Here is a 25,735-nt window from a genome sequence, read left to right on the forward strand (position 1 = left end):
TAAGGGTGTCAGGATGACTACTATAATTATGCAGATTATCTTAGATATTATATAAGCAGGACCTTCAGTACACAAATCATATTGTTACATCTTAGCATGATTGGGAGTGCTAAAATGCCGAAATATGACAAATTACATATAGCTCATTAAATTCTATTCACAGCTGTTTTTGCAAGGTGACATATGATCTGCGAAACTCTTCATATTCTTTCAGTTTAATTAGTTTCATAAATAAATAATGTCATCATGTTAAAGCACCAGCTAATTTATCTGTGGTATCTCATATTGTCTTAAAAGGCAGTCTAACTAAAATAAATGAGACTTCTTATTTCCATGATGTTTTCATTTTTAACTGGAATGTAGTACATTAAGGTGGGTTTTGTAAGCTAATAGCACTTGTCACTGACCTTGCTGAAAAAGTATTGCATTAATTTCTATGTCTCCCCCCAGCGGAGCTTGAGAATGTTCTCGCTAGCAAAGCATTAGACAGGAGTCTAATGACATAAAGGAAGGTTGAGCCTCATCCTTTTCACAAAATCAAAATGGGAGAAAATAATTGACAGTTAATTAAGCCATAACTTAACAGTCATTTAAGTTTTAGCCTCAAATATTGAAATCATGTTTCTTTAAAAAAAACGCACTGAATGTTTCTGAGAAATTCAAAAACATCTGGCGCTTTAAAAGGACTAAAAATTTTGAACAATGGGGGTGGAGGAGATTCATTTACTGGAAGGAGAAATTGATATTCAACCTTAAACTTTCTGGCAAGTTTGTAGTTTAAATGTTGGAGGCGTCTAGCTGAAGTTCTCACCTTCCTGTTGAACCCAATGACTTTAGTGTCAAAGAAGGGCTGACTGACTTTCAGTTAATTGCAATCAGAAGCTTTTGTGCTTTTAGATGAAAATGGATAGGTTATTCTTTAAAATTTAGAGATTGTTAGTATAGTTCTTTGTTAGAAACTTATGTTATTCTTGCACTAGAAAAATTGCCATTGGTTTGTAGAAAACTAACTTTGATGTTAATTATATGTAGAGTGTTATCATAAGTTTTTTCCAAGATTACACATTGCTGTTGCTGCTAGATTTATCAATGGTAATTTTGGTAACTTCTTGGGTGGTGTGGTGGAGAAAAATCTCTACCAAAGGAGATGCAAGTTCTCCTTCTCTATTCTGCAGGTCACCCTTGAGCAAGGTCTAGCACTTGCTTAGTCCCTCCCCCCCCCCCCCCCCCCCCGATCAGGGTCACATGAAACCTTGGGAGCACGTGGTGGATGGTCGTATGAGTAGCTGGTGCATATCACAAGTGCTGGTTATGAAATTACTGACAGACAATCTGAAGAGTATTGATAATGGCTGCGGTCACCCATCTTGTTACGTGTCAACATTTTTTTTACTGTGAGCGTCATTTTAAGCACCTGAACAAGGTTGGTGGATGACATCATTATAACAAAATGCAAACAGGTTTCTGGGACATTCAGCAGAGAAGGAACAGCGGACTGCGAGCTACCAGCAGGAGAGCGAGCTGGGTGGAGATAGTTGAAGAGTTGACCACTTGTGTTTAGGAAATATTTCGTGACTGTCACCTTGTGATATCCCTAGGTGGATTTTGGAATGCTACTCAATGTCTGGAATCTGCTGTGACTGCTATCTTGTTTTCCCAGTGTGGATCCTCTGGAATTTTCTGTGATCGCCACCTGGTGTCATCTTAGTGTGGATTTACAAGTTTCTTTCCCTCACCTGTTTCCGTGGATTTCTGGAGTCATCTGGATTGCCATTTCTGGGACTGTGTTTGAGTAAGATTTAAGAAGAACTGTTCCCAAACCTGACACCGTTTGTGAGCTACAAATGCATAGCACTGTTAATTTTTGTTTAATTTGCTTAATTGTTTGTATTTTGGGTAGACACTGAAAATATAGTTGTTTAACATTAAAAACTGAGTTTGATCTGCTGCTGCTGGCACATAACATAGTAAAGACATTGCCCACAAGCCACTTCTGTAGAAAAACTTGCTAAGAACAATCATGGCCACGAGACCATGATCGAATGAGCCATATAACATAGCACATGACGATAAACTTTTGTGCAAAGCTTGAAACTAACCCCACCTACTTATGATTCTTTATGAACAAGTTCAAGAACAGGAACATAATTATTAGGGGAGAAAATAGCAAGTTAAGTTCATAGATGCCTTTATCAAAGTATTGAAGGATTTCAAAAACAATAGTCTTTATTGCTTTTAAATTACACAAGATTGCTGTTGTAGTAAATTTATATATCGTTATTCATGCCTGTAATCTGAGTTTCAATTCAGTTTAGACTAATTAAATAATTTAACTGTAGACAATGCATATGTAAACTTTATAATGACTGGATTTTGTGAGTAAAATCCAACTAACAGGATTTAATCCATTATGCAAACACAGATGCTATTGACAGTAACATACAAAATTTGGAACTGATTCATATGCACCAACAATCCTTTTAACTCATGGTAAGAATCCTGCAGACTATGTCCTTGGCCACTGCTTGTGTGAGGTGTGACATTTTAATGACTGGGATTCATTGACGTTTGAAGGATGACTTTGCCATTCAAATTGTCTGCAGCATCAGACAGCACACTAACAGGACTCACCGGCAGTTTTAGCACTCAAGTGGGGATTTGTGCGTCCCGAGGAACTGATTAAAGTATGAAGGCAGTTACAGATTGGACAACTTGAGATCTGTGAAGTGTAAATGTTAAGGGTTGTAATAACCCACAACAAAATTAATTGTCTCTTGGAAAACTGCAGGATAATAAATTAATGTTTGGAAAGATCAAGTAAAGACAATTCATGTCTAATGGATGATTGATTTTAAGTAGTAGATGTGGTGACAAGTGTAAATTATTATTTGATATGTGTTTTAAAGTGGCAGCCAGTAGAGCAATTGGCAAAAATAATGACCTTGGGATTAAGTAAGAGGTGACAGCATTTTTTACAAGAATGACTTGGGAACGGAAAGCAGACAGGAGTGTTCACCAAACTAGAGTGAAGCATAAGAATATATTCAGTATTATTAAACTGTTTCATTTAAAGTAAGTACTTTTGGTTATAATGACACAAAATTTTGAAAAATAACAAACAATGTTTAAGATGGTAAAGATAAAGATAGAGATAATTAGCTTTGTCACATGTACATTTAAACAACAAAACATAGGGTGAAATGTGTTGTTTGCATCAATGACCTACCTGATCCAAGAATATGCTGGGGGCAGCTTGCAAGTGTCACTGTGCTTCCATCCTCACAACATGCTAACGCTTATGAACCTGTTCATCTTTGGAACGTGTAAGGAAACCAGAGCACCCAGAGGAAAGCCATGTGGTCACAGGGAGATAGTACAAACTCCTTACAGATAACGGCAGCAATGGAACCCTGGCTGCTGGCACCATATAAAGAATTACATGAGCTGCTTTACTACTGTGCCACCCTGATGCTACCATGCTGCCCTTAGCTAATGATGGTAATAAACTTAGGACAACTGATATACCTTTCAAATGGGGAGGCTTATAAAATTTAATGCATAGGAGTGCTAAAAGCTCTTTTTTGAAATCAAACAGGAAATGCTAGAAATACTCAGCAGGTCAGGCAGACCTTCCACAGATGATGCTTCACCAGCTAAGTTTTTGCAGTATTTTCTAGAAACATAGAAAACCTACAGCACAATACAGGCCCTTCGGCCCACAAAGCTATGCTGAACATGTCCTTACCTTAGAACTACCTAGGCTTACCTGTAATCCTCTATTTTTCTAAGTTCCATATAGCCATCCAGACCCTATCATTTCCGCCTCCACCACCACCACTGGCAGCCCATTCTACGCACTCACCACACTCTGCGTTTAAAAAAAAAAGATTACCTCTGACACCTCTGTACCTACTCCCAAGCACCTTAAAACTATGCCCTCTCAGCCCTGGGAAAAAGCCTCTGACTATCCACACTATCAATGCCTCTGATTATCTTGTACACCTCTATCAGGTCACCTCTCATCCTTTGTCACTCCAAGGAAAAAAGGCTGAGTTCACTCAACCTATTCTCATAAGGCATGCTCCCCAATCCAGGCAACTTCCTTGTAAATCTCCTCTGCACCTTTTCTATGGTTTCCATGTCCTTCCTGTAGTGAGGTGTCCTGAATTGAGCACAGTACTCCAAGTGGGATCTGACCAGGGTCCTATACAGCTGCAACATTACCTCTCAGCTCTTAAACTCAATCTCACAATTGATGAAGACCAATGCTCCGTGTGCTTTCTTAACCACAGATTCAACTTGCATAGCATGTTTGAGTGTTCTATAGACTCGGACCCAAGATCCCTCTGATCCTCCATACTGCCAAGAGTCTTGCCTTGCCATTAATACTATATTCTGCCATCATATTTGACCTACCAAAATGAACCACCTCACATTTATCTGGGTTGAACTCTATCTTCCACTTCTCAGCCCAGTTTTGCATCCTATCAATGTCCCGCTGTAACCTCTGACAGCCCTCCACACTATCCACAACACCCCCAACCTTTGTGTCATCAGCAAATTTACTAATTTTCTGTTTTATTTCAGTTCAGTCAGCACCTGCATTATTTTGCTTTTATTTTGTTTATCAACATTTAGTATTTATGACAAGTGAAAATATTAATTAGATAATAACATTTTGAAAGGATGCAAGTACAGATGGACCTGTGAATGTAAATAGACAATTCTTTCAAGAGAGCAGGACAAAGTCATGGCCGAGTTTATTGACATATTCACAATTGTATGTATGCACAGGTGTAATGAAAAACTTGCTTGAAGCAGCGTCACAGACATATAACATCATATCAGCAGCATTCATTTTAAAAAAAAGCATAAATTATACATTTTTATTACAAGAAAGCAATTAGAACAAAAGTTAATTGGTCAAAATGCTCAGTGTCACTAAATTATAGCGATTAGGGTTTTGCCAGTTGGTTCAAGAATCAAGTGATTGAAGGGAAGTAGCTGTTCTTGAACCAGGTGGTGTGTGACTTCAGGATTTTGTACCTCCTGCCTGATTAGAAGCTGCAAAAGGATGCATGGCTTGGCCGGTGGGGATATTTGATGATTAACGTTGCCTTCTTGAGGCAGCACCTCCTGTAGATATACCATCAATGGTAGTGAGGGATGTGCCTGTCAGGTATTAGGCAGAATCCATTAATCTCTGCAGCTTCTTATGTTCCTGTGCATTCAAATTGCGTTACTAGACCACGATGAAAACAGTCAGGATACTTTCAGCAATGTATCTGTAGAAGTGTACTAAAGTGATTGATGATAAGGTGGACCTCCTCAGCCTCAAAAGGCAATTCATAGAAACTGGTGCCATTGGATCCTGCAGACCCAGCAAACCCAGACAACTTTTCTGAATTCATCCATGTAACAGTTTACTTCTCTTATGTCCTTCTTTTCTTTTCAAGGTAGTTGTGGTTCTTTTAGAGTCCGTGAACTACAGTTCAAACTATGGTTCTTCACAAGCAGTGCGGTTTTTGGACTGACTGTGCAGTCTGACACTTCGCTCTCTCTGAGAGTGACCTGGAAGGTGTGTGCTCTTGGGGCTGGGAGGTTGGAAGTCAGTGTCTCTCTGTCTCTCGAGCTTGTCGGTCCTCGAAATGGGGTGGGGAGTGTGCTTGGAGATTGTAACATCTTTTGGATACTTCTGCTGTTTGCATGGTGGAGGTTGTGGGGGTGTTGAAGGGGGGTTGGTGCTTCTGCTAGCGCGGTTTAGGGAGGAGTGGGGCAATGCTTTTGCTGTTGCTTGTGCAAAGAGGGGTGTTTTGGGGCATCAATGTTTCTATCATTCGATGGGGGGTTTCTTTGTTTTGTGGATAGCTGTGAAGACGACAAATTTCAGGTTGTATAATGTAAACATAGTTTGATATTATATGAGCATTTGCATACTAGATTATAAAAACTGGGAAATTATGATAAACATTTTATTATAAAATACTGGTTCATTCATGCTCTAGAAAGGATATCAAAGCTTTGGAAAGAGAGAGAGAATGTTAGCGGAGCATAGAGACTATTTGAGAGGTGCAAAGTGTCATGACCACACTCACTATGTGAAAGCACAGCTTCATTGCATTTGCAGTTTTCTGTTTTAACTCTGTTAATAGTCTCCCTATCTCACACTCTATCATTGACATATACTCTCCTTCATTCCACATCTGTCACTCACTTGCACACAAACAAATATACAATACACAGACATTCTCTTACTCTTTTTCTCTTTCTTACACACAGACTGTAACTTATATTTACAGAGTAACACTTGCTTATATGATGTAGGTATGTAACATATCCTCTGCAGTTGTAAGACTTTCTGCAGATGCTGCTAATCTGAAATAGAAAATGAAAACAAAAATGCTGGAAGTATTCAAAGGGTTCGGCATCATCAATGGGAGAAGTAACACAATATGTGACGTCAAAGATCTTTTATCAGATTTGGGAAAATGAGTAAACATAATTATAAACAAGAGAAAATCTGCAGATGCTGGAAATCCAAAACAACACACACAAAATGCTGAAGGAACTCAACAGGCCAGGTAGCATCTATGGAAAAGAGTACAGTCACATTTCTGTATGAGACCTTTCAGCAGGACTGGAGAAAAAAAGATGAGGAGTCAGAGTTAGAAGCGGGATCCCCCAGTGGCTGCCCATTTTAATTCCACTTCCCATTACCATTCTGACATGGCCATCCATGGCCTGCTTAACTGTTACGATGAGGCCACATCCGGGTTGGAGGAGTAAAACCTTGTATTCCATCTGGGTGGACTCCAACCTGATAGCACGAACATTGATTTCACAAACCTCCCCATCCCTTTTTCCCCCCCCTTACCTTATCTCCTTGCCTGCCTCTGGGGCTCCTCCCCCTTTTTCTTTCTTTCATGGCCTACTGATCTCTCCTATTAGATTTCCTGTTCTCCAGCCCTGTATCTCTTTCACCAATCAACTTCCCAGCTCTTTATTTCACTCCCCCATTTCACCTATCACCTTGTGTTTCTTATCCCACTACCCCCACCTTTTAACTCTACTCCTCATCTTTTTTTCTCCATTCCTGCTGAAGGATCTCGGCCTGAGATGTTGACTGTACTCTTTTCCAAATAAAATGATTTTTTTTTGTGTTGCAGAGAGAGTGAGATGTGATGGTAGGGCAAATGTATTATCTGTAGAAGGCTTCACCCTTGGATTGCTGAGATTAATGCTGTTTGCAGAATTGTCTGCTTGATAAATTAATGAAGTAGTAAGTGAGAAAGCAAAGCAAAATCATATGAGTTGTGAAATACAAATTAGAGTGATTACAAAGGCAAGAAATGCTGGAAATGGTCAGGACATCACGCAGTATTGGAAGGAAGGGCATTGAATATAAGAATTAGGGCATCATGTTACAGCTGTATAGGACATTGGTGAGACTATATCTGGAATATTATATGCAGTTCTGATCACCATACTATTAGGAAGGATGTAATTAAGCTAGAGAGGGTATAAAGAAGATTCATAAGGATGTAGCCAGATCTAGAGCATTTGAGCTACAAAGAGAGACTGGTTAGGCTGAAACTGTTTTATTCCTGAGATGAAGGAGGCTTATAGGGTGACCTTATAAGAGGTTTATCAAATCATGAGAGACATTGATAAGATCAGTCTTTTTCTCAGGTTAAGGCTATGCTCTTTTCTTGCTGTTGCCATCAGGAAGGAGGTGCAGCAGCCTCAAGACCCAACAGATCCTATGTTCAGGAACAGTTGTTACCCTCTTGAACTAGAGAGGATAACTTCATTCAGCTTACTCACCCCATCACTGAATATTCCCACAACCTATGGGCTCTCTTGTGGACTCTTCAACTCATGTTCTTGATATTTATTGCATTTTTATTTATTATTATTATTTCTCTTTTTCTACTTGCTCAATTAGTTGTTTGTTTTTCTTGTTGGGTATGGTCCTTCATTAAATCCATTGTGTTTCTTTGTATTTTCTGTGATTGCCCACAAGAAAATGCATCTCAGGATTGTATATGGTAACATATATGTACTTTGATAATGAATTCACTTTGAACTTTGAACTGAATGGATGAGGTGGGTCAATAGGGTCCATTTCTGTGCTGTACATTTCTATGAATCTGTGATAATAATATTTATTCACCCTGCTGTTGTTTCAGGTCACTCATACACATAGGTCACTGTATGGTGACTCCTGACCAATGTCAGGATTCAGGGCCGTACCCTCCAAATATCCGGACCTGCCTCTCGGTTTTTTTGCACTACCTTACTTCCCATTTTTCTATTTTCTATTTATGATTTATAATTTAAATTTTTAATATTTAATAATTTAAACTATTTTAATATCTTTAATATTTAATATTTGTAATCCAGGGAGTGTGAAGCGCAGAATCAAATATCACTGTGATGATTGTACGTTCTAGTACCAATTGTTTGATGACAATAAAGCATAAAATATATATCAATACGAGTTGATAATAATGAGTTTCATATCAGGAGATTTTGTATCTTGATATCATCGTACTCCCTTATTGCCATCTGGCTAAGTGGCAATGCTTGGCTACTTGAAAGGGGAAAGGCATAGTGTAAGGGGAGATTTTTTAAAAGTGAGATAGCTGCTTAATCCATCTAGGAGTGAGAAGTAGGGTACATGTTTAGGTAAGTAAATAATTGATTTTCACTAGTTTCAGCCCTTTTGCTGGCCAAGGACACTAGTCATGGCTGCTTCATTTATGATAATCATTCTTTTTTTCAGTATTATGAATTTCTTGTAAACTTTCTAATTTGATAATGCTTATGCTGATTACACACTATTTCTTTAGAAGAAGAGGAAAATAAATTATTGAATGATATTACATGATGTGAAAGGAAAATCATGTCTGACGAATCTCATAGAATTTTTTGAGGATGTAACTAGTAGAGTGGATAGGGGAGAACCAGTGGATGTGGTATATTTGGATTTTCAAAAGGCTTTTGACAAGGTCCCACACAGGAGATTAGTGTGCAAACTTAAAGCACACGGTATTGGGGGTAAGGTATTGATGTGGATAGAGAATTGGTTAGCAGACAGGAAGCAAAGAGTAGGAATAAATGGGACCTTTTCAGAATGGCAGGCAGTGACTAGTGGGGTACCGCAAGGCTCAGTGCTGGGACCCCAGTTGTTTACAATATATATTAATGACTTGGATGAGGGAATTAAATGCAGCATCTCCAAGTTTGCGGATGACACGAAGCTGGGCGGCAGTGTTAGCTGTGAGGAGGATGCTAAGAGGACGCAGGGTGACTTGGATAGGTTGGGTGAGTGGGCAAATTCATGGCAGATGCAATTTAATGTGGATAAATGTGAAGTTATCCACTTTGGTGGCAAAAATAGGAAAACAGATTATTATCTGAATGGTGGCCGATTAGGAAAAGGGGAGGTGCAACGAGACCTGGGTGTTATTATACACCAGTCATTGAAAGTGGGCATGCAGGTACAGCAGGTGGTGAAAAAGGCAAATGGTATGCTGGCATTTATAGCGAGAGGATTCGAGTACAGGAGTAGGGAGGTACTACTGCAGTTGTACAAGCCTTGGTGAGACCACACCTGGAGTATTGTGTGCAGTTTTGGTCCCCTAATCTGAGGAAAGACATCCTTGCCATAGAGGGAGTACAAAGAAGGTTCACCAGATTGATTCCTGGGATGGCAGTACTTTCATATGAAGAAAGACTGGATGAACTAGGCTTGTACTCGTTGGAATTTAGAAGATTGAGGGGGGATCTGATTGAAACGTATAAAATCCTAAAGGGATTGGACAGGCTAGATGCAGGGGGATTGTTCCCGATGTTGGGGAAGTCCAGAACGAGGGGTCACAGTTTGAGGATAAAGGGGAAGCCTTTTAGGACCGAGATGAGGAAAAACTTCTTCACACAGAGAGTGATGAATCTGTGGAATTCTCTGCCACAGGAAACAGTTGAGGCCAGTTCATTGGCTATATTTAAGAGGGAGTTAGATATGGGCCTTGTGGCTACGGGGATCGGGGTATGGAGGGAAGGCTGGTGCAGGGTTCTGAGTTGGATGATCAGCCATGATCATAATAAATGGCGCTGCAGGCTCGAAGGGCCGAATGGCCTACTCCACCTATTTTCTATGTTTCTATGATGCTTCTACCATAGTTCGAAGCAACTGGTCTTTGACTGCAAGTTGAGATGTGTGAGTCTTAGTGTAGTGGTAAATGTACATGTCAGTGTAATGAAGTGCATGGCTGTTAAACCCAAATCCTAATTGAAAGAGATAATCAGTAGGTCAATGTTGGTTATGTGGTTTGCTAAGCAAAATGTGAACCTAGAGTTGCAGTTAATGGAAGAAGATATTTGATGATAACTGAATGGCGTTGACTGTACTCTGAGGTCATTGAACTTTTTGAGCCTCTTTATTGACAACATGGCTGGCACGCTTTCATAGCTATCTACTCCTGCTATCTTTGCAATGTGTGGATGGTCTCCAGGTCCCTGCTGGTAGAAGATACTCCACCAGTCTGTGTCCACTGTAGCATCTGAAAATTTTACAGCTTCCTCTGTTACAACTTGTGTGACATTTCTACAGGTTCAAAGGTGACTTTCAAACTTATTGCCACTGTGACCCTCAGGCTCACTCAGCTCGTGTTTGTCTAGGGGAATCAGCTTTCGGCCCCGCCAATCTGGGTAATCACGTTTGTGTGGATGCTGTGTAACGTACCCCCAGTTACAAACCCACAATGCAAAATATCAGACAGTACCCCATATGCAATTAAATGATAGCATTTATGAATCTTAATCTGAATATAGGGTTAGTATTGAAAATAAACAAAACAAAGGGTCCAAGTCAAAGTCAAAATTACATTGGAGCTCACTCAGTAGTCATTCTTCCACCATTGGTCTCCTCTGAGCATTGCTGACCTTTGGACCCTCAGATCCCAGTCCACTCTGTCTGGTGGTCTACTAGTTCTCTCCACACGTGTCTTCCCTCTTCATCACTCCTTGTAGAAAGACTGCGAAAAACCTGGCTCCCAGACACACAAGAAAAAACAACATTTCTCCCATTGGATAGCCACTGAATTCCAAAGTCCTGTTATCTCTAGTCATAACCCAAACATTGCTGCTACAGAGAAACCATTACCTTAACAGTGGAAGATTGCATAGAGGCCATTACATTAGCCTTAGCAGTGAAACCTTACAGTGTGTTACACCACCCTAGTACAGCTGTCCTTTAAGAAGTGGATGCTAGCTTTAATCAGTTAAGATTTGCCTTTCATGAAATTAGCCGTGTACTGATGTACTAAGCAATCAACAACATAGCTGTTGTTAACTGAGCACTGAAATCAGGATAGCTGGCAAGAGGAGTGAACGTCGTGTCTTGTTTACTCTGGCAAATTATGATTCCAACACATGATCAGCAGGGGTATCCAGTTTAGCCTCCACTTCTTCATAACTTGTGCCTATTATTGAAATATCTGAACCCAAGCATTTAAGTTAAGGATAATCTCAGGGGAAAAGCAGTCTGATCCTGCAAATGATTAGAGATATTTCTATAATTGATAGAAGAAAATATGTTTAGTCATAGATATGACAGGAGTACAAATGCATCTTAAGATTCTCTAGGTAATCTATAAAATAAACCAAGGAGATAAAGCAAGAATGCTGTTGATTTGGAATATCGGACAAATCAGAATATTGTTTTACAAATGCTTTTCAATTTCTTTCAGTCCCTATTACAGAACACGCTCCGAGCATCTGTTTATTTATAAAATACTGAGATTATTTCCAGCAATCAACACACAGTTTACAGACCCAGAGCTGAAAGATCTAAGTGGACGGATAATCATGGAATCATGGGACAGAGGTTGCATAGGTATATCTGTTGTACTTTGCTGGAATGTTGATTAGATATAATATGTTTGAATTGACTATTTTAATGTGTGGTCTTTTTGTTCCAATTACATTAAGTATAAATGCAAATGTTTCAAATTATTCAGGGTTGCATTCACTTACTTTCGTTTTTATGACCGAAGCAGGGAACAAGACAGATGCTATAAAATAAATCTTAAATATAGAAATGAGTGAGCAAAGTGAAAGTCAGTAACCTTACAAGTGGGTACTCTAATCTACTATCCTTCCTCTCATTTTAAATAAGAAACATGATCATTTCATTTGAAAATAGCTAGGGCAGAAGAATCTGCTGAAGTTATCCTCACATGGCAGCCGTATGAACTTTGGATTATAGACCAGTACTCTATCAAGGCAGGTTTTGAAGCTTGGAGGCTGGTCAGTCAGCTTAAATCTCTAGTATAAATTTGAATAGGACTTAACTGTATACAGAGCCATTGTACACAAGCTTATTGCCTGGTACAGCCTTCAGCATTCAGGGCTCCTTAAAGCCTATGGCAGAGCTTTCTATAGCAGAAGTAATATGCAGTATAAAATTAAACTGATTTTTCTCTAACAGCTTTTATCTGCCAATATATAAGCAGCAAACTCATTAGTTGCTGTTGCTCATTGCATTCAACTCTATCAAAAGTAAACATGCTATGTATTCCTCTCCTGGATCTAACAGATAGCATTAATCTGTATGCTATTCTGATTCCTAAAATTCCCTGATTTTTATCAGAAAATTCACTTTTGTACCCAAGTACAAATAGTTTGTGGGAACTCGACATTTGTTACTAATTTCAAAATTGTTCCTGCAAGTATGGATTGTCAATGTTGCTTGCTTCATTTGAATTGGAGTTTATATAAGTAGCTAAACCTTCTTCCAAAAATATTAAGCAAGACACAAAATACTGGGGGAACTCAGCAGGCCACGCAGCATCTATGGAAAAAAAGTAAGACCATAAGACATAGAAGCAGAATTAGGCCATTCAGCCCATTGAGTCTGCTCCACTATTCCATCATGGTGGATCCCAGATCCCACTCAACCCATACGACTGCCTTCTCGCCATATCTTTTGATGCCCTGACCGGTCAGGAAACGATCAACTTCTGCCTAAATATACGCACGGACTTGGTTTCCACCAGTCTGTGGCAGAGCATTCCATAGATTTACTACTCTCTGGCTAAAATAAATTCCTCCTTACCTCTGTTCTAAAGGGTCTCCCCTCAATTTTGAGGCTATGCCCTCTAGTTCTGGATACCCACACCGTAGGAAACATCCTCCCCACGTCCACCATATCTAGTCCTTTCAATTTCACCCCCCCTCCCCTGCATTCTTCTAAATTCCAATGAGTGCAGGCCCAAAGTTGCCAAACATTTTTCATATGTTAACCCCTTCATTCCCGGAATTATCCTCGTGAACCTTCTCTGGACTCTCTCAAATGACAATCCTTTATGAGATATGGGCAAAACTGTTGATGATTCTCTAAATGTGGCATGACTGTTGTCTTAAAAAAGGGTCAGCATTATTTCCTTGCTTACAACCAACATTTAGGGCCAAGACCATTCATCAGGACTGGAGAAGAAAAGACTGGAGTCAGATTAAGAAGGTGGGGGAGAGGGGAGAAAGAAACAGAAGGTGATAGGTGAAAACTGGAAGGGGGGTGGTGGAGGGGAGAAATAAAGAGCTGGAAATTTGATTGATGAAAGAGATACAGGGCTGGAGAAGGGGGAATCTGATCAGAGATGACAGAAGGCCATGGAAGAAAGAAGAGGGGGAGGACCACCAGAGGGAGATGATAGACAGGTAATGCAATAAGGTGAGAGAGGGGAATGGGGAATGGTGAGGAAGCAGGAGGGTGTGGGGATTACCGGAAGTTTGAAAATCGATGTTCATGCCATCTTGATTGGAGGCTACCCAGCTGGAATATAAGGTGATGCCCCTGGTGATGCCCCTCCTCCCCGCTCATTCACTATGCCCCCACTCCTATTTTCCTCTCTCACCTTACCTGCCCATCACCTCCCTCTGGTGCTCCTCCCACTTTTTTTCTTCCATGCCCCTCTGTCATCTACTATCAGATTCCCCCTTCTCCAGCCACGTATCTCTTTCACTAATCGACTTCCCAGCTCTTTGCTTCACTCTTCCCCACCTCCTGGTTTCACCTATCACCTTGTGTTTCTTCCTCCCCTTTCCCCGCCTTTTTACCCTGACTCCAGTCTTTTTTCTCCAGTCCTGATGAAGGGTCTCAGCCTGAAGCATCGACTATTCTCTTTTCCATAGATGCCTCCTGGCCTGTTGAGTTCCTCCAGCATTTTGTGTGTCTTGTTTAGATTTCTGGCATCTCTTGTTTCCAAAAATATTAATCAAATTTATCATTAGTTTTCCAGCAATGTAATAAATTCCAAGCGTGTAACAATATTTAATAATCCATCATTTTACAAAACATGATAGAATCAGGAGAGAAACTATGCCCTTGTACTTCCATAGCATCTCTGTAATACATTAGAAAACCTACAGCACAATACAGGCCCTTCAGGGCTCACAAAGTTGTGCCAAACATGTCCCTACCTTAGAAATTACTAGGGTTACCCATAGCCCTCAATTTTTCTAAGCTCCATGTATCTGTCCAGGAGTCTCTTAAAAGACCCTATCATATCTGCCTCCACCGCCATTGCTGGCAGCCCATTTCACGCACTCACCACTCTCTGCGTAAAAAAACTTACTCCTGACATCTCCTCTGCACCTCCTCCCAAGCACCTTAAACCTGTGTTCTCTTGTAACAGCCATTTTATTCCCTGGGAAAAAGCCTCTGACTATCCACACGATAAACACCTCTCATCATCTTATACACCTCTATCAGGTCACCTCTCATCGTCCATCGCTCCAAGGAGTAAAGGTCGAGTTCACTCAACCTATTTTCATAAGGCATGGTCCCCAATCCAGGAAACATCCTTGTAAATCTCATCTGCACCCTTTCTATGGTTTCCACATCCTTCCTGTAGTGAGGCAACCAGAAATAAGCACAGTATTTCAACTGGGGTCTGACCAGGGTCCTACATAGCTGCAACATTACCTCTTGGCTCCTAAATTCAATTCCACGATTGATGAAGGCCAATACACTGTATGCCTTCTTAACTACAGAGTCAACCTGCACAGCTGCTTTGAGCATCCTATGGACTTGGACCCTAAGATCCCTCTGATCCTCCACACTGCCGAGAGCCTTACCATTAATACTATATTCTGCCATCATATTTGACCTACCAAAATGAACCACTTCACAATTATCTGGGTTGAACTCCATCTGCCACTTCTCAGCCCAGTTTTGCATCCTATCAATGTCCCGCTGTAACCTCTGACAACCCTCCACACTATCCACAACACCCCCAACCTTTGCATCATCAGCTAACTTACTAACCCATTCCTCCACTTCCTCATCCAGGTCATTTATAAATATCACAAAGAGCAGGGGTCCCAGAACAGACCCCTGAGGCACACCACTGGTCACCGACCTCCATGCAGAATGTGACCCGTCTACAACCACTCTTAGCCTTCTGTGAACAAGCTGGTTCTGGATCCACAGAGCAATGTCCCCTTGGATCCCATGCCTACATACTTTCTCAATAAGCCTTGCATGGGGTACCTTATCAAATGCCTTGCTGAAATCCATGTACACTACATCTACTGCTCTTCCTTCATCAATGTGTTTAGTCACATCCTCAAAAAATACAATCAGGTTCATAAGGCACGACCTGCCCTTGACAAAGCCATGCTGACTATTCCTAATCATATTATGCCTCTCCAAATGTTCATAAATCCTGCCTCTCAGGATCTTCTCCATCAAATTACCAATCACTGAGGTAAGATGCACTGGTCTATAATTTCCTGGGCTATCTCTACTTCCTTTCTTGAATAAGGGGACAACACCCGCAACCCTCCAATACTCCGGAACCTCTCTCATCCCCATTGATGATGCAAAGTTCATCACCAGAAGCTCAGCAATCTCTTCCCTCACCTCCCACAGTAGCCTGGGGTACATCTCATCCGGTCCCGGCGATTTATCCAACTTGATGCTTTCCAAAAGCTCCAGCACATCCTCTTTCTTAATACCTACATGCTCAAGCTTTTCAGTCCGCTGCAAGTCATCACTACAATCACCAAGATCCTTTTCCATAGTGAATACTGAAGTAAAGTATTCATTAAGTACCTGTGCTATTTCCTCCAGTTCCATACACACTTTCCCACTGTCATACTTGATAGGTCCTATTCTTTCTTTCTTTTCAAATCTTTTTATTGTTATATTATACAGGAAAAATAACATGAGTACATTGAAGCAACAACACTTACAATGCCTCAAAAGAAACATTATCTTAAAGATTGAAAAAAAAATTTTGTGATAACAAAAAAACCTACTAAGCAGAAAAGTGAGAGAAAAAAAGAACCCATTAGGTGTACAACCCCGGAGTCATGCATCATACAAAACGCTTCTAAAAATAAACATCAAACCGCCAGCAAGAAAAGAAAATATACTAAAAAATTTACAATTAGATCGTGGAAAAATTATATCAATTAACTCAAATGATAATAACGAGCAAATGAGCCCCATCTTTTCTCAAAATCAAATAAAGGTTCAAAGGTTCGACTTCTAATTTTCTCCAAACTAAGACATAGCATCACTTGAGAGAACCATTGTGACAAAGTGGGAGCTGATGTATCCTTCCACTTCAACAAAATGGCCCTCCTAGCTATCAATGTAACAAATGTAATAACATGTTGGGCAGGCACAGAAATACCATGAATATTTTGAAGAACTATTCCAAAAAGCACAGTTAATTTATTAGGTTGTAAATTAATTTTAAGTGCTTTAGAAATTGTTCAGAAAACCGACTTCGAGAACTGTTCCAATATAGAACAAGACCAAAACATATGTGTCAGCGTAGCTATCTCAGTTTTACATCTATCACAATGACTATCAACATTAGGAAAGATTTAAAAAAGTCTCTCCTTTGTCAAACGATGCACAATTTTAAATTGAAATCAATGAATGGCTCACACAAATTGAAGAAGAGTTAACCAACTTCAATATCCGTCATAAAAGTCAAATTAAGTTCCTTTTCCCAATCCTGTTTTATCTTAGGTAAAGGACACTTATCCCATTGTAATAATAAATTATAAATTCTTGCAATAGAACCCTTAATGAAAAGATTCATACTCATAATAGTATCTAACAGGCCAGCCTCCAATATGTAAAGAAAATTACTTAAATATTTTTGTAAAAGATGTCTAACTTGAAGGTATTGCAGAAAGTGTGAGTATGAAAGAGAATATTTATCATTTAATTATTCAAAAGACATCAATCTATCTTCTTTAAATAAATCCAAAAAAGAATTAATACCTTTATTTTTCCAAAGTAAAAAAATTGGATCACTCAAAGAAGGCTTAAAAAAGTAATTTCGGTAAATTAAACTACAAAGTTTAAATTTTTTAAGATTAAAAAAATTGCGGAATTGGAGCCAAATTTGTAAAGAATACTTAATCACAGGATATTGGTTTAAATTAACAACTTTAACTAATTGCATAGGTAAAGGAGCTCCCAATAATGAGGTTGAATAAAACTATTTCACAATTTTCAGTTCCAGGTGTACCCAAATTGGCCGATCACTCTTATCAATCCAGTATGACCAAAAAGACATATATCGCACATTAACAGCCCAATAATACATTCTTAGATTAGGCAAAGCAAGACCTCCATCCTTTTTGGTCCTATTCTTTCACACCTTATCCTCTTGCTCTTCACATACTTGTAGAATGCTTTGGGGTTTTCCTTAATCCTGCCCGCCAAGGCCTTCTCATGGCTCCTTCTGGCTCTCCTAATTTCCTTCTTAAGTTCTTTCCTGTTAGCCTTATAATCTTCTAGATCTCTAACATTACCTAGCTCTCTGAACCTTTCATAAGCTTTCTTTTCTTCTTGACTAGATTTACAACAGCCTTTGTACACCACGGTTCCTGCACCCTACCATAACTTCCCTGTCTCATTGGAATGTACCTATGCAGAACTCCACACAAATATTCCCCGAACATTTGCCTCATTTCTTCTGTACCTTTCCCTGAGAACATCTGTTCCCAATTTAAGCCTGCCTGATAGCCTCATAATTCCCCTTACTTCAATTAAACCCTTTTCTAACTTGTCTGTTCCTATCTCTCTCCAATACTATTGTAAAGGAGATAGAACTATGTTCACTATCTCCAAAATGCTTTCCCACTGAGAGATCTGACATCTGACACATTGGGCAGGAAGGCTTTTTTTGTTATCTTAGGTGCAGCAACAAATAGTAATTTATGGTGGGAACTTTGCTCATTCCAATCAGCAAGATTATTGGCGAAGTCATTGTCATGATGAGGTATTTCTTTGACTTTAGGAACTCAGTACATAGGTGAAAAGAGACATAATACCTTAGTACTATTGGAATCCACTGGATTTTAGTATTTTTATAAGATTTTAGATGAATTGATGTAAGACTAAAGTCATAATTCAATCATAATTTGTTCTTTTTTTGAACAAACTCATGTTATTTTCCACAGGATGTAGTGTTTGTCCCCAATTATTGGCAGAAAGCAGTATAGTAGTTACATAATGGTTTATCACCATTTTCATTGGCTAAGTGTTAGCATATTACCCACGTGATGTAATTGTGCAACCATTGATTGGTTTATTCTTATCTAAGGAATTTCTGTTGCCTGGATTATAAAGATGATGGATTTTTCTGAGGAGCCATCTTTTTTTCTTTTCTTCTTATTGGATCTGCTGAATTTCTGCTTTGCTCTTCACTTAGTTTCAAATGTCTGTATCTTTGTTTAAACTTTAAAATAATTGATTATTAAAAATTAAAATTCCTCACCATTCTTGATGCCTGGAAGAACCTTAAGGAACAGAAAAATAACAGAGATTCAACAGTGCCCAATCAAGATGTATTTCTAAGGAATGGCTTGGAGATCTGAAGATTTTGCTGTATTTTTTTTATCAAGAAATATTTCCTTGTGAGTTCAGTTTAACTCCTAATATCATTATATTTGAGAAATGTTAAGTTTTTCTTCAATTTTCTCTGCAAAATTATTTTGCCAAGTTTAAAAAACCTTATTTTTAACAACATCATTTTATTTTGTGCAGTATTTGGATACCAAGCATTCTATGTGATCCTAAAAGGCTGTGCCAAGCCCTATGAAATGCTTGGAAACACAGTAAACTCTAAAGATCTACATTCTTGGCTTGATCCAACAATAAAATTGGTATGCACTTGTTATATTATGTATACTTTAGCTAGATAAAATCCAATAATAAAAGAATTTACATACTTTCTTGATGATGCAAGAAAACTGGATACATAGAAAAGTTTGAATTGCTCTGTGAATTTTGCAGATGCTACAGCTGTATCAGTTTCAATGGTTTATACAATTCAATTCACTGCATATGTGCACAATTACTAAAAGCAAATCTTTCAAGAATTGATAGATTCTGACATTCTACTGGATGACTGGAAAATTGCAAATGTTATTCCGCTATTTAAGAAGGGTCAGAGGCAGTAGAAAGGAAACTATAGACCTGTCAGCCTGACATCAATGGTTGGGAAGTTGTTGGAATCGATTGTTAGGGATGAGATTCCGGAATAGCTGAGGCACATGACAAGATAGGTCAAAGCCAGCATGGTTTCCTGAAAGGAAAATCCTGCCTGACTAACCTACCGCAATTTTTTGAGAAAATTACAAGCAGAGTAGACAAAGGAAATGTAGTAGATGTGGTGTACTTGGATTTTCAGAAGGTCTTTGACAAGGTGCCACAGACGAGCTGCTTAGCAAGATAAGAGCCTATGGAATTACAAGGGAGTTACTAACATGTGTGAAGCATTGGCTGATCGGCAGAAAACAGAGTGGGAATAAAGAGATCCTGTTCTGGCTGGCTGCTGGTTACCAGTGGAGTTCCACAGGGGTCGGTGTTGGGACCACTGCTTTTTATGATGTAAGTCAATGGTTTGGACTACGGGATTAATGGATTAATGGCTAAATTTGCCGATGATACAGAGGTAGGTGGAGGAGCAGGTAGTGTTGAGGAAACAGAGCCTGCAGAGAGACTTAGATAGTTTAGGGGAATGGGCAAAGAAGTGACAAATGAAATAGAATGTTGGAAAATGTATAGTCATGCACTTTGGTGGAAGAAATAAATGGGTAGACTATTATTTAGATGGGGAGAGAATTCGAAATGAGTATTCTAATACAGTAGAGATTATTTCAAAAGACAGAGCTAGGATTATAATTGAACGTGATTTACAATACTCTAACATTCTGAGACATTTCTAACTTCAGTGGTATCTAACTATTAAAAATGAAATGATAATGAATAAAAATAAAAACTTATAAACTATTAAAATGAAATGTAATTGATTAAACACATAAAACATTACAACATAATTATAAGTGTTAAAGTAAACTAAAATAACAGTTTTACTTGGGGATCTGCGGTAGTGTGGTGATTAGCGCAACGCTCTTACATCTCAGGATGTTGGAGTTTGGACTTCAATGCCAATGCAGTCTGTAAGAAGTTTGTACATCCTTCCTGTGAGTGCATGGATGGACAGAGTACTAGGTTAATTAGTCATCGTAAATTGTCTTGTGATTAGATCAGGGTTACATAGATGGGTTGCTATAGGTTGCAGTCCATTGGACCAGAAAGATTTGTTCTGCATGTCTTTAAAAATACATATATTTTGCCTCCTGATTTGCAGACCAACATTCCCCAATAAAATTTCTACAGTTTCAGGTCCTATGCTATGTGTGGACAAAGGATCCAATTGGTGATTCCTTGCTATTGTGCTGCAGAATCACAGCAACATTGGCCCATGAGGTAATTGAGCAAGTTGATAGGTTCAACTCCCAAATCTGTCATTATTTTTGAATGCACTGCAGAGTTGAGCAGGTCTAAATGTATTTCATTTTGAGCATTTGAACACCTGATTGGTTCAGAACCAATGGCCACAAACGGCACAATTCAACACTATCGTTTAGAGTCATAGAGTCATAGCAACGTACAACACAGAAACAAGCCCTTTGGAACATCTAGTCTGTGCCAAACCATTTAAATTGCCAAGACCCAACGATTTGCACCCGGACCATAGCCTCCCATACCCCTTCCATCCATGTACCTATCTAAACTTCGCTTAAATGTTGAAATTGAGCTTGCATGCACCACTTGCGCTGGCAGCTTGTTCCACATTCTCACCACCCTCTGAATGAAGAAGTTTCCCTTCAATTTCCCTTAAACATTTCACCTTCACCCTTAACCCATGACCTCTAGTTATAGTCTCACCCAACCTCAGCAGATATAGCCTTCTTGCTCTATAACCTGATCTGTAGCCCTCATAACTTTGTATACCACTATCAAACCTCCCCTCAATCTTCTATGTTCCAAAGAGTAAAGTCCTAACCTATTCATTCTATCCTTGTAAATTTTCTCTTACACTTTCAACCTTATTTACATATTTCCTGTAGATAGGTGATCAAAATTGCACACAGTACTCCAAATTATGTGGTGGCATCCATTAGTCTCGCGAGGCCACGGATCTGTGCCTGGAAAGTCTTGCTTCAGTCTGTGTTAGAGCAGCGTCTTTTGTGGCTGTAGAGGCCCACGCGGGAGTGACAGTCTCGGCTGCAGCGACTGCACTTGAAGGCGCTCTCCTCCAGTGTTGTCTTGGTGCTGTTTTTCTGACGAGTGTGCTTTTCGTCAGCAGCAAGCCTCAGCTTCTCTTCTCCTCTTTTCAGACCTCTGCGTAGTTCCAGCCTCCAGTGAGAGTGATCGCTTGCGATGTCCTCCCACCTCTCGACTTCATGTCTCTCTTGCAAACTTCTTTGAAACGAAGATGGGGCCGCCCTTGTGCTCTCTTGCCGGAGGCCAGTTCCCCGTACAGCAGGTCTTTCGGGATCCTCCCATCTGACATGCAGTGTACGTGGCCCAGCCAGCGGAGACGGCGTTGTTGGAGCAGAGTGAAGGGGCTGGGTATCTGGGCGCGGGCCAGGACCTCATTGTTGGTGACTCGGTCAGTCCACGTGATGTCCAGGATGCGTCTCAGGCTGCGAAGGTGGAAGGCGTTGAGACGCCGCTCTTGTCTGTAGAAGAGGCACCAGGTCTCACTGCCATAAAGCAGTGTGCTGAGGATGCAGACACTGTAGACTGCAACCTTGGTGTGCATCGTCAGCTTTCTATTCTCCCAGACTCTCTTTGTCAGCCTGGCGAATGTTGAGGCTGCTCATCCAATCCATCTGTTGATTTCAGGGTCTAGGAAGAGGCTGTCTGTGATGGTGGAGCCAAGGTATGTAAACTCGTGAACTACCTCCAGCTCGTAGTTGTTGATGGTAATGGCAGGGGGGTGCTCAACGCCTTGGCCCAACACGTTGGTTTTCTTCTGGCTGATGGTCAAGTTGAAGTCCTGGCAGCATCCTGGTAAATCTCCTCTGTACCCTTTCCAATGCTTCCACATCCTTCCTATAGTGAGGTGACCAGAACTGGACACAGTACTCCAAGTGTGGCCTAACCAGAGTTTTATAGAGCTGCATCATTACATCGTGACTCTTAAACTCTATCCCTCGACTTATGAAAGCTAACACCCCATAAGCTTTCTTAACTACCCTATCCACCTGTGAGGCAACTTTCAGGGATCTGTGGATATGTACCCCCAGATCCCTCTGCTCCTCCACACTACCAAGTATCTTGCCATTTACTTTGTACTTTGCCTTGGAGTTTGTCCTTCCAAAGTGTACCACCTCATACTTCTCTGGGTTGAACTCCATCTGCCACTTCTCAGCCCACTTCTGCATGCTATCAATGTCTCTCTGCAATCTTCGACAATCCTCTACACTATCTACAACACCACCAACCTTTGTGTCATCTGCAAACTTGCCAACCCACCCTTCTAAAACCACATCCAGGTGGTTAATAAAAATCACGAAAAGTAGAGGTCCCAGAACAGATCCTTGTGGGACACCACTAGTCACAATCCTCCAATCTGAATGTACTCCCTCCACCACCACCCTCTGCCTTCTGCAGGCAAGCCCATTCTGAATCCACCTGGCCAAACTTCCCTGGATCCCATGCCTTCTAACTTTCTGAATAAGCCTACCGTGTGGAACCTTGTCAAATGCCTTACTAAAATCCATATAGATCACATCTACTGCACTACCCTCATCTATATGCCTGGTGACCTCCTCAAAGAACTCTATCAGGCTTGTTAGACATGATCTGCCCTTCACAAAGCCATGCTGACTGTCCCTGATCAGACCATGATTCTCTAAATGCCTATAGATCCTATCTCTAAGAATCTTTTCCAACAGCTTTCCCACCACAGACGTAAGGCTCACTGGTCTATAATTACCCGGACTACCCCTACTACCTTTTTTGAACAAGGGAACAACATTTGCCTCCCTCCAATCCTCTGGTACCATTCCCGTGGACAACGAGGACATAAAAATCCTAACCAGAGGCTCAGCAATCTCTTTTCTCGCCTCGTGGAGCAGCCTGGGGAATATTCCATTAGGCCCCGAGGACTTATCTGTCCTAATGTATTTTAACAACTCCAACACCTCCTCTCCCTTAATATCAACATGCTCCAGAACATCAACCTCACTCATATTGTCCTCACAGGATGATCTGATTATCTCTGCTATGGCCCTGCAGTTTCTGCACTTGCCTCCCATAGGGTCTGAGGGAACATCTTGACAGGCCTTGAGGATTTATCCACCCTAATTTGCTTCAAAACAGTGAACATCCTTCTTCTGTAATCTGTATAGGGTCTATGATCTGGCCGCTGCATTACCTCACTTCTATAGGCTTTGTGTCTGCCTTCCGAGTAAATACAGATGCAAAAGAAGTCCATTTAAGATCTGCCCCATCTCTTTTGGCTCCACGTATAGATGACAGTTCTGATCTTCCAGGAGACCAATTTTGTCCCTTGTAATTGTTTTACTCTTAATATAGCTGTAGAAGTCCTTAGACTTCTCCTTCACCTTGTCTGACTGGGCAACGTCATGCCTTCTTTTAACACTCCTGGTTTCTTTCTGAAGCGTTCTCTTGCATTTTTTATACTCCATAAGTTTCCATAACTCATTTGTTTGGGACTGCCTATGCCTGCGATGCACTTCATTTTTTTTCTTAACCAGAACCACAATATCTCTTGAAACCCAAGGTTCCCTAAACTTTCTATCTTTACCTTTTATTCTGACAGGCACATCCAAGCTTCTAACTCTCAAAATTTCATTTTTGAAGGCCTCCCACTTACCAAGTACACCTTTGCTGGAAAACAGCCTGTCCCAATCTACCCTTGCCAGATCCTTTCTGATACCATCAAAATTGGCCTTACTGCAATTTAGAATCTCAACCTGTGGACTAGAAATATATTTTTCTATATTTACTTTGAAGCTAATACTATTATAGCCACTAGGTGCAAAGTGTTCCCTACACAAACTTCTGTCACCTGCCTTCCTCATTCTCTAATAGTAGATCAAGTATCGCACAAACTCTCATTGGGACTTCTATGTACTGATTAAGGAAACTTTCCTGAACATATTTGATAAACTCTAGCCCATCTAGTCCTTTTAGTACGGGAGTCCCAGTCAATATGTGAAAAGTTAAAATCACCAACTATAACAACCTTATGTTTCTTGCGACAGTCTGTGATCTCTCTACAAATTTGTTCCTCTAAGTCCTGCAGACTGTTGGGTGGTCTATAATGTAGCCCTTAACCTTTTGTCCCTCTTCCCTTCGGGAGAAGGCTCAGGAGCTTGAAGACTCGTACGGCCAGATTTGGGAACAGCTTTTTTCCAACTGTGATATGACTGCTGAACGGATCCTGACCCGGATCTAGGCCGTACCCTCCAAATATCCGGACCTGCCTCTCGTTTTTTTTGCACTGCCTTACTTGCCATTTTTCTATTTTCTATTTATGATTTATAATTTAAATTTTTAATATTTACTAATTTTTACTATTTTTAATATTTAATATTTGTAATCCAGGGAGTGGGAAGTGCAGAATCAAATATCGCTGTGATGATTGTATGTTCTAGTATCAGTTGTTTGGAGGCAATAAAGTATAATGTGGTCACGCCCTTCTTATTCGTCAATTCCCCACATAAAGCCTCACTAGACGAGTTCTGTCATCTGTCCTGACTGAGCGCTGTCATGACATTTTCCCTGACTAGCAACGCCACCCTTCCCACTCCAATCCCTCCCACTCTGTAGCGTCTAATACAGCGGAACACCGGAATATTGAGCTGCCAGTCCTGCCCCTCCTGCAACCAAGTTTCACTAATGGCTACAATATCATAATTCCATGTGTTGATCCATGCCCTTGGCTTATCTGCCTTTCCTCCAATTCTTACATTGAAATATACGCAGCTCAGAACATTCGTCACACTGTGGCTCAAAGTTTTGATTCCTGACTTTGTCTGAGGTCTTAACAGCATCTGTCTCCATAACCTCTCCACCATCTATTCTGGAACTCTAGTTCCCATGGTCCTACAACTCTAGTTTAACTCCAACCCCCATGCAGCACAAGCAAACCTTCCCACTAGGATATTAGTTCTCTTTCATTTTAGGTGCAAACCTTCTGATCTGTACAATTCCCACCTTCTCTGCAAGAGAGCCCAATAATCCAAAATCTAATGCCTTCCCTTCCACACCAACATTTTAGCCGCAGATTAAACTGCATGATCTTCCTATTTCTGGCCTCATTCGTCATGACATGGGTCACAATCCTGAGATCAAAACCCTGGAGGTCCTGTT

The 25,735-nt window shown here is 40.3% G+C and overlaps 1 protein-coding gene across 1 annotated transcript in view; it reads left to right on the forward strand.

Annotated features, from left to right (window-relative positions):
* Positions 1–25,735, forward strand: part of cnbd1 (cyclic nucleotide binding domain containing 1) — a 140,162-nt gene that overhangs the window by 73,528 nt on the left and 40,899 nt on the right. Inside the window, exons 5-6 of the mRNA XM_072256663.1 lie at positions 11,754–11,899; positions 19,082–19,200. Coding sequence (XP_072112764.1) covers positions 11,754–11,899; positions 19,082–19,200 — 265 coding nt within the window. The remainder of the gene's footprint in view (positions 1–11,753; positions 11,900–19,081; positions 19,201–25,735) is intronic.

The sequence above is a fragment of the Mobula birostris genome, chromosome 1 (genome assembly GCF_030028105.1).
Source record: "Mobula birostris isolate sMobBir1 chromosome 1, sMobBir1.hap1, whole genome shotgun sequence".
Lineage (NCBI taxonomy): Eukaryota > Metazoa > Chordata > Chondrichthyes > Myliobatiformes > Myliobatidae > Mobula > Mobula birostris.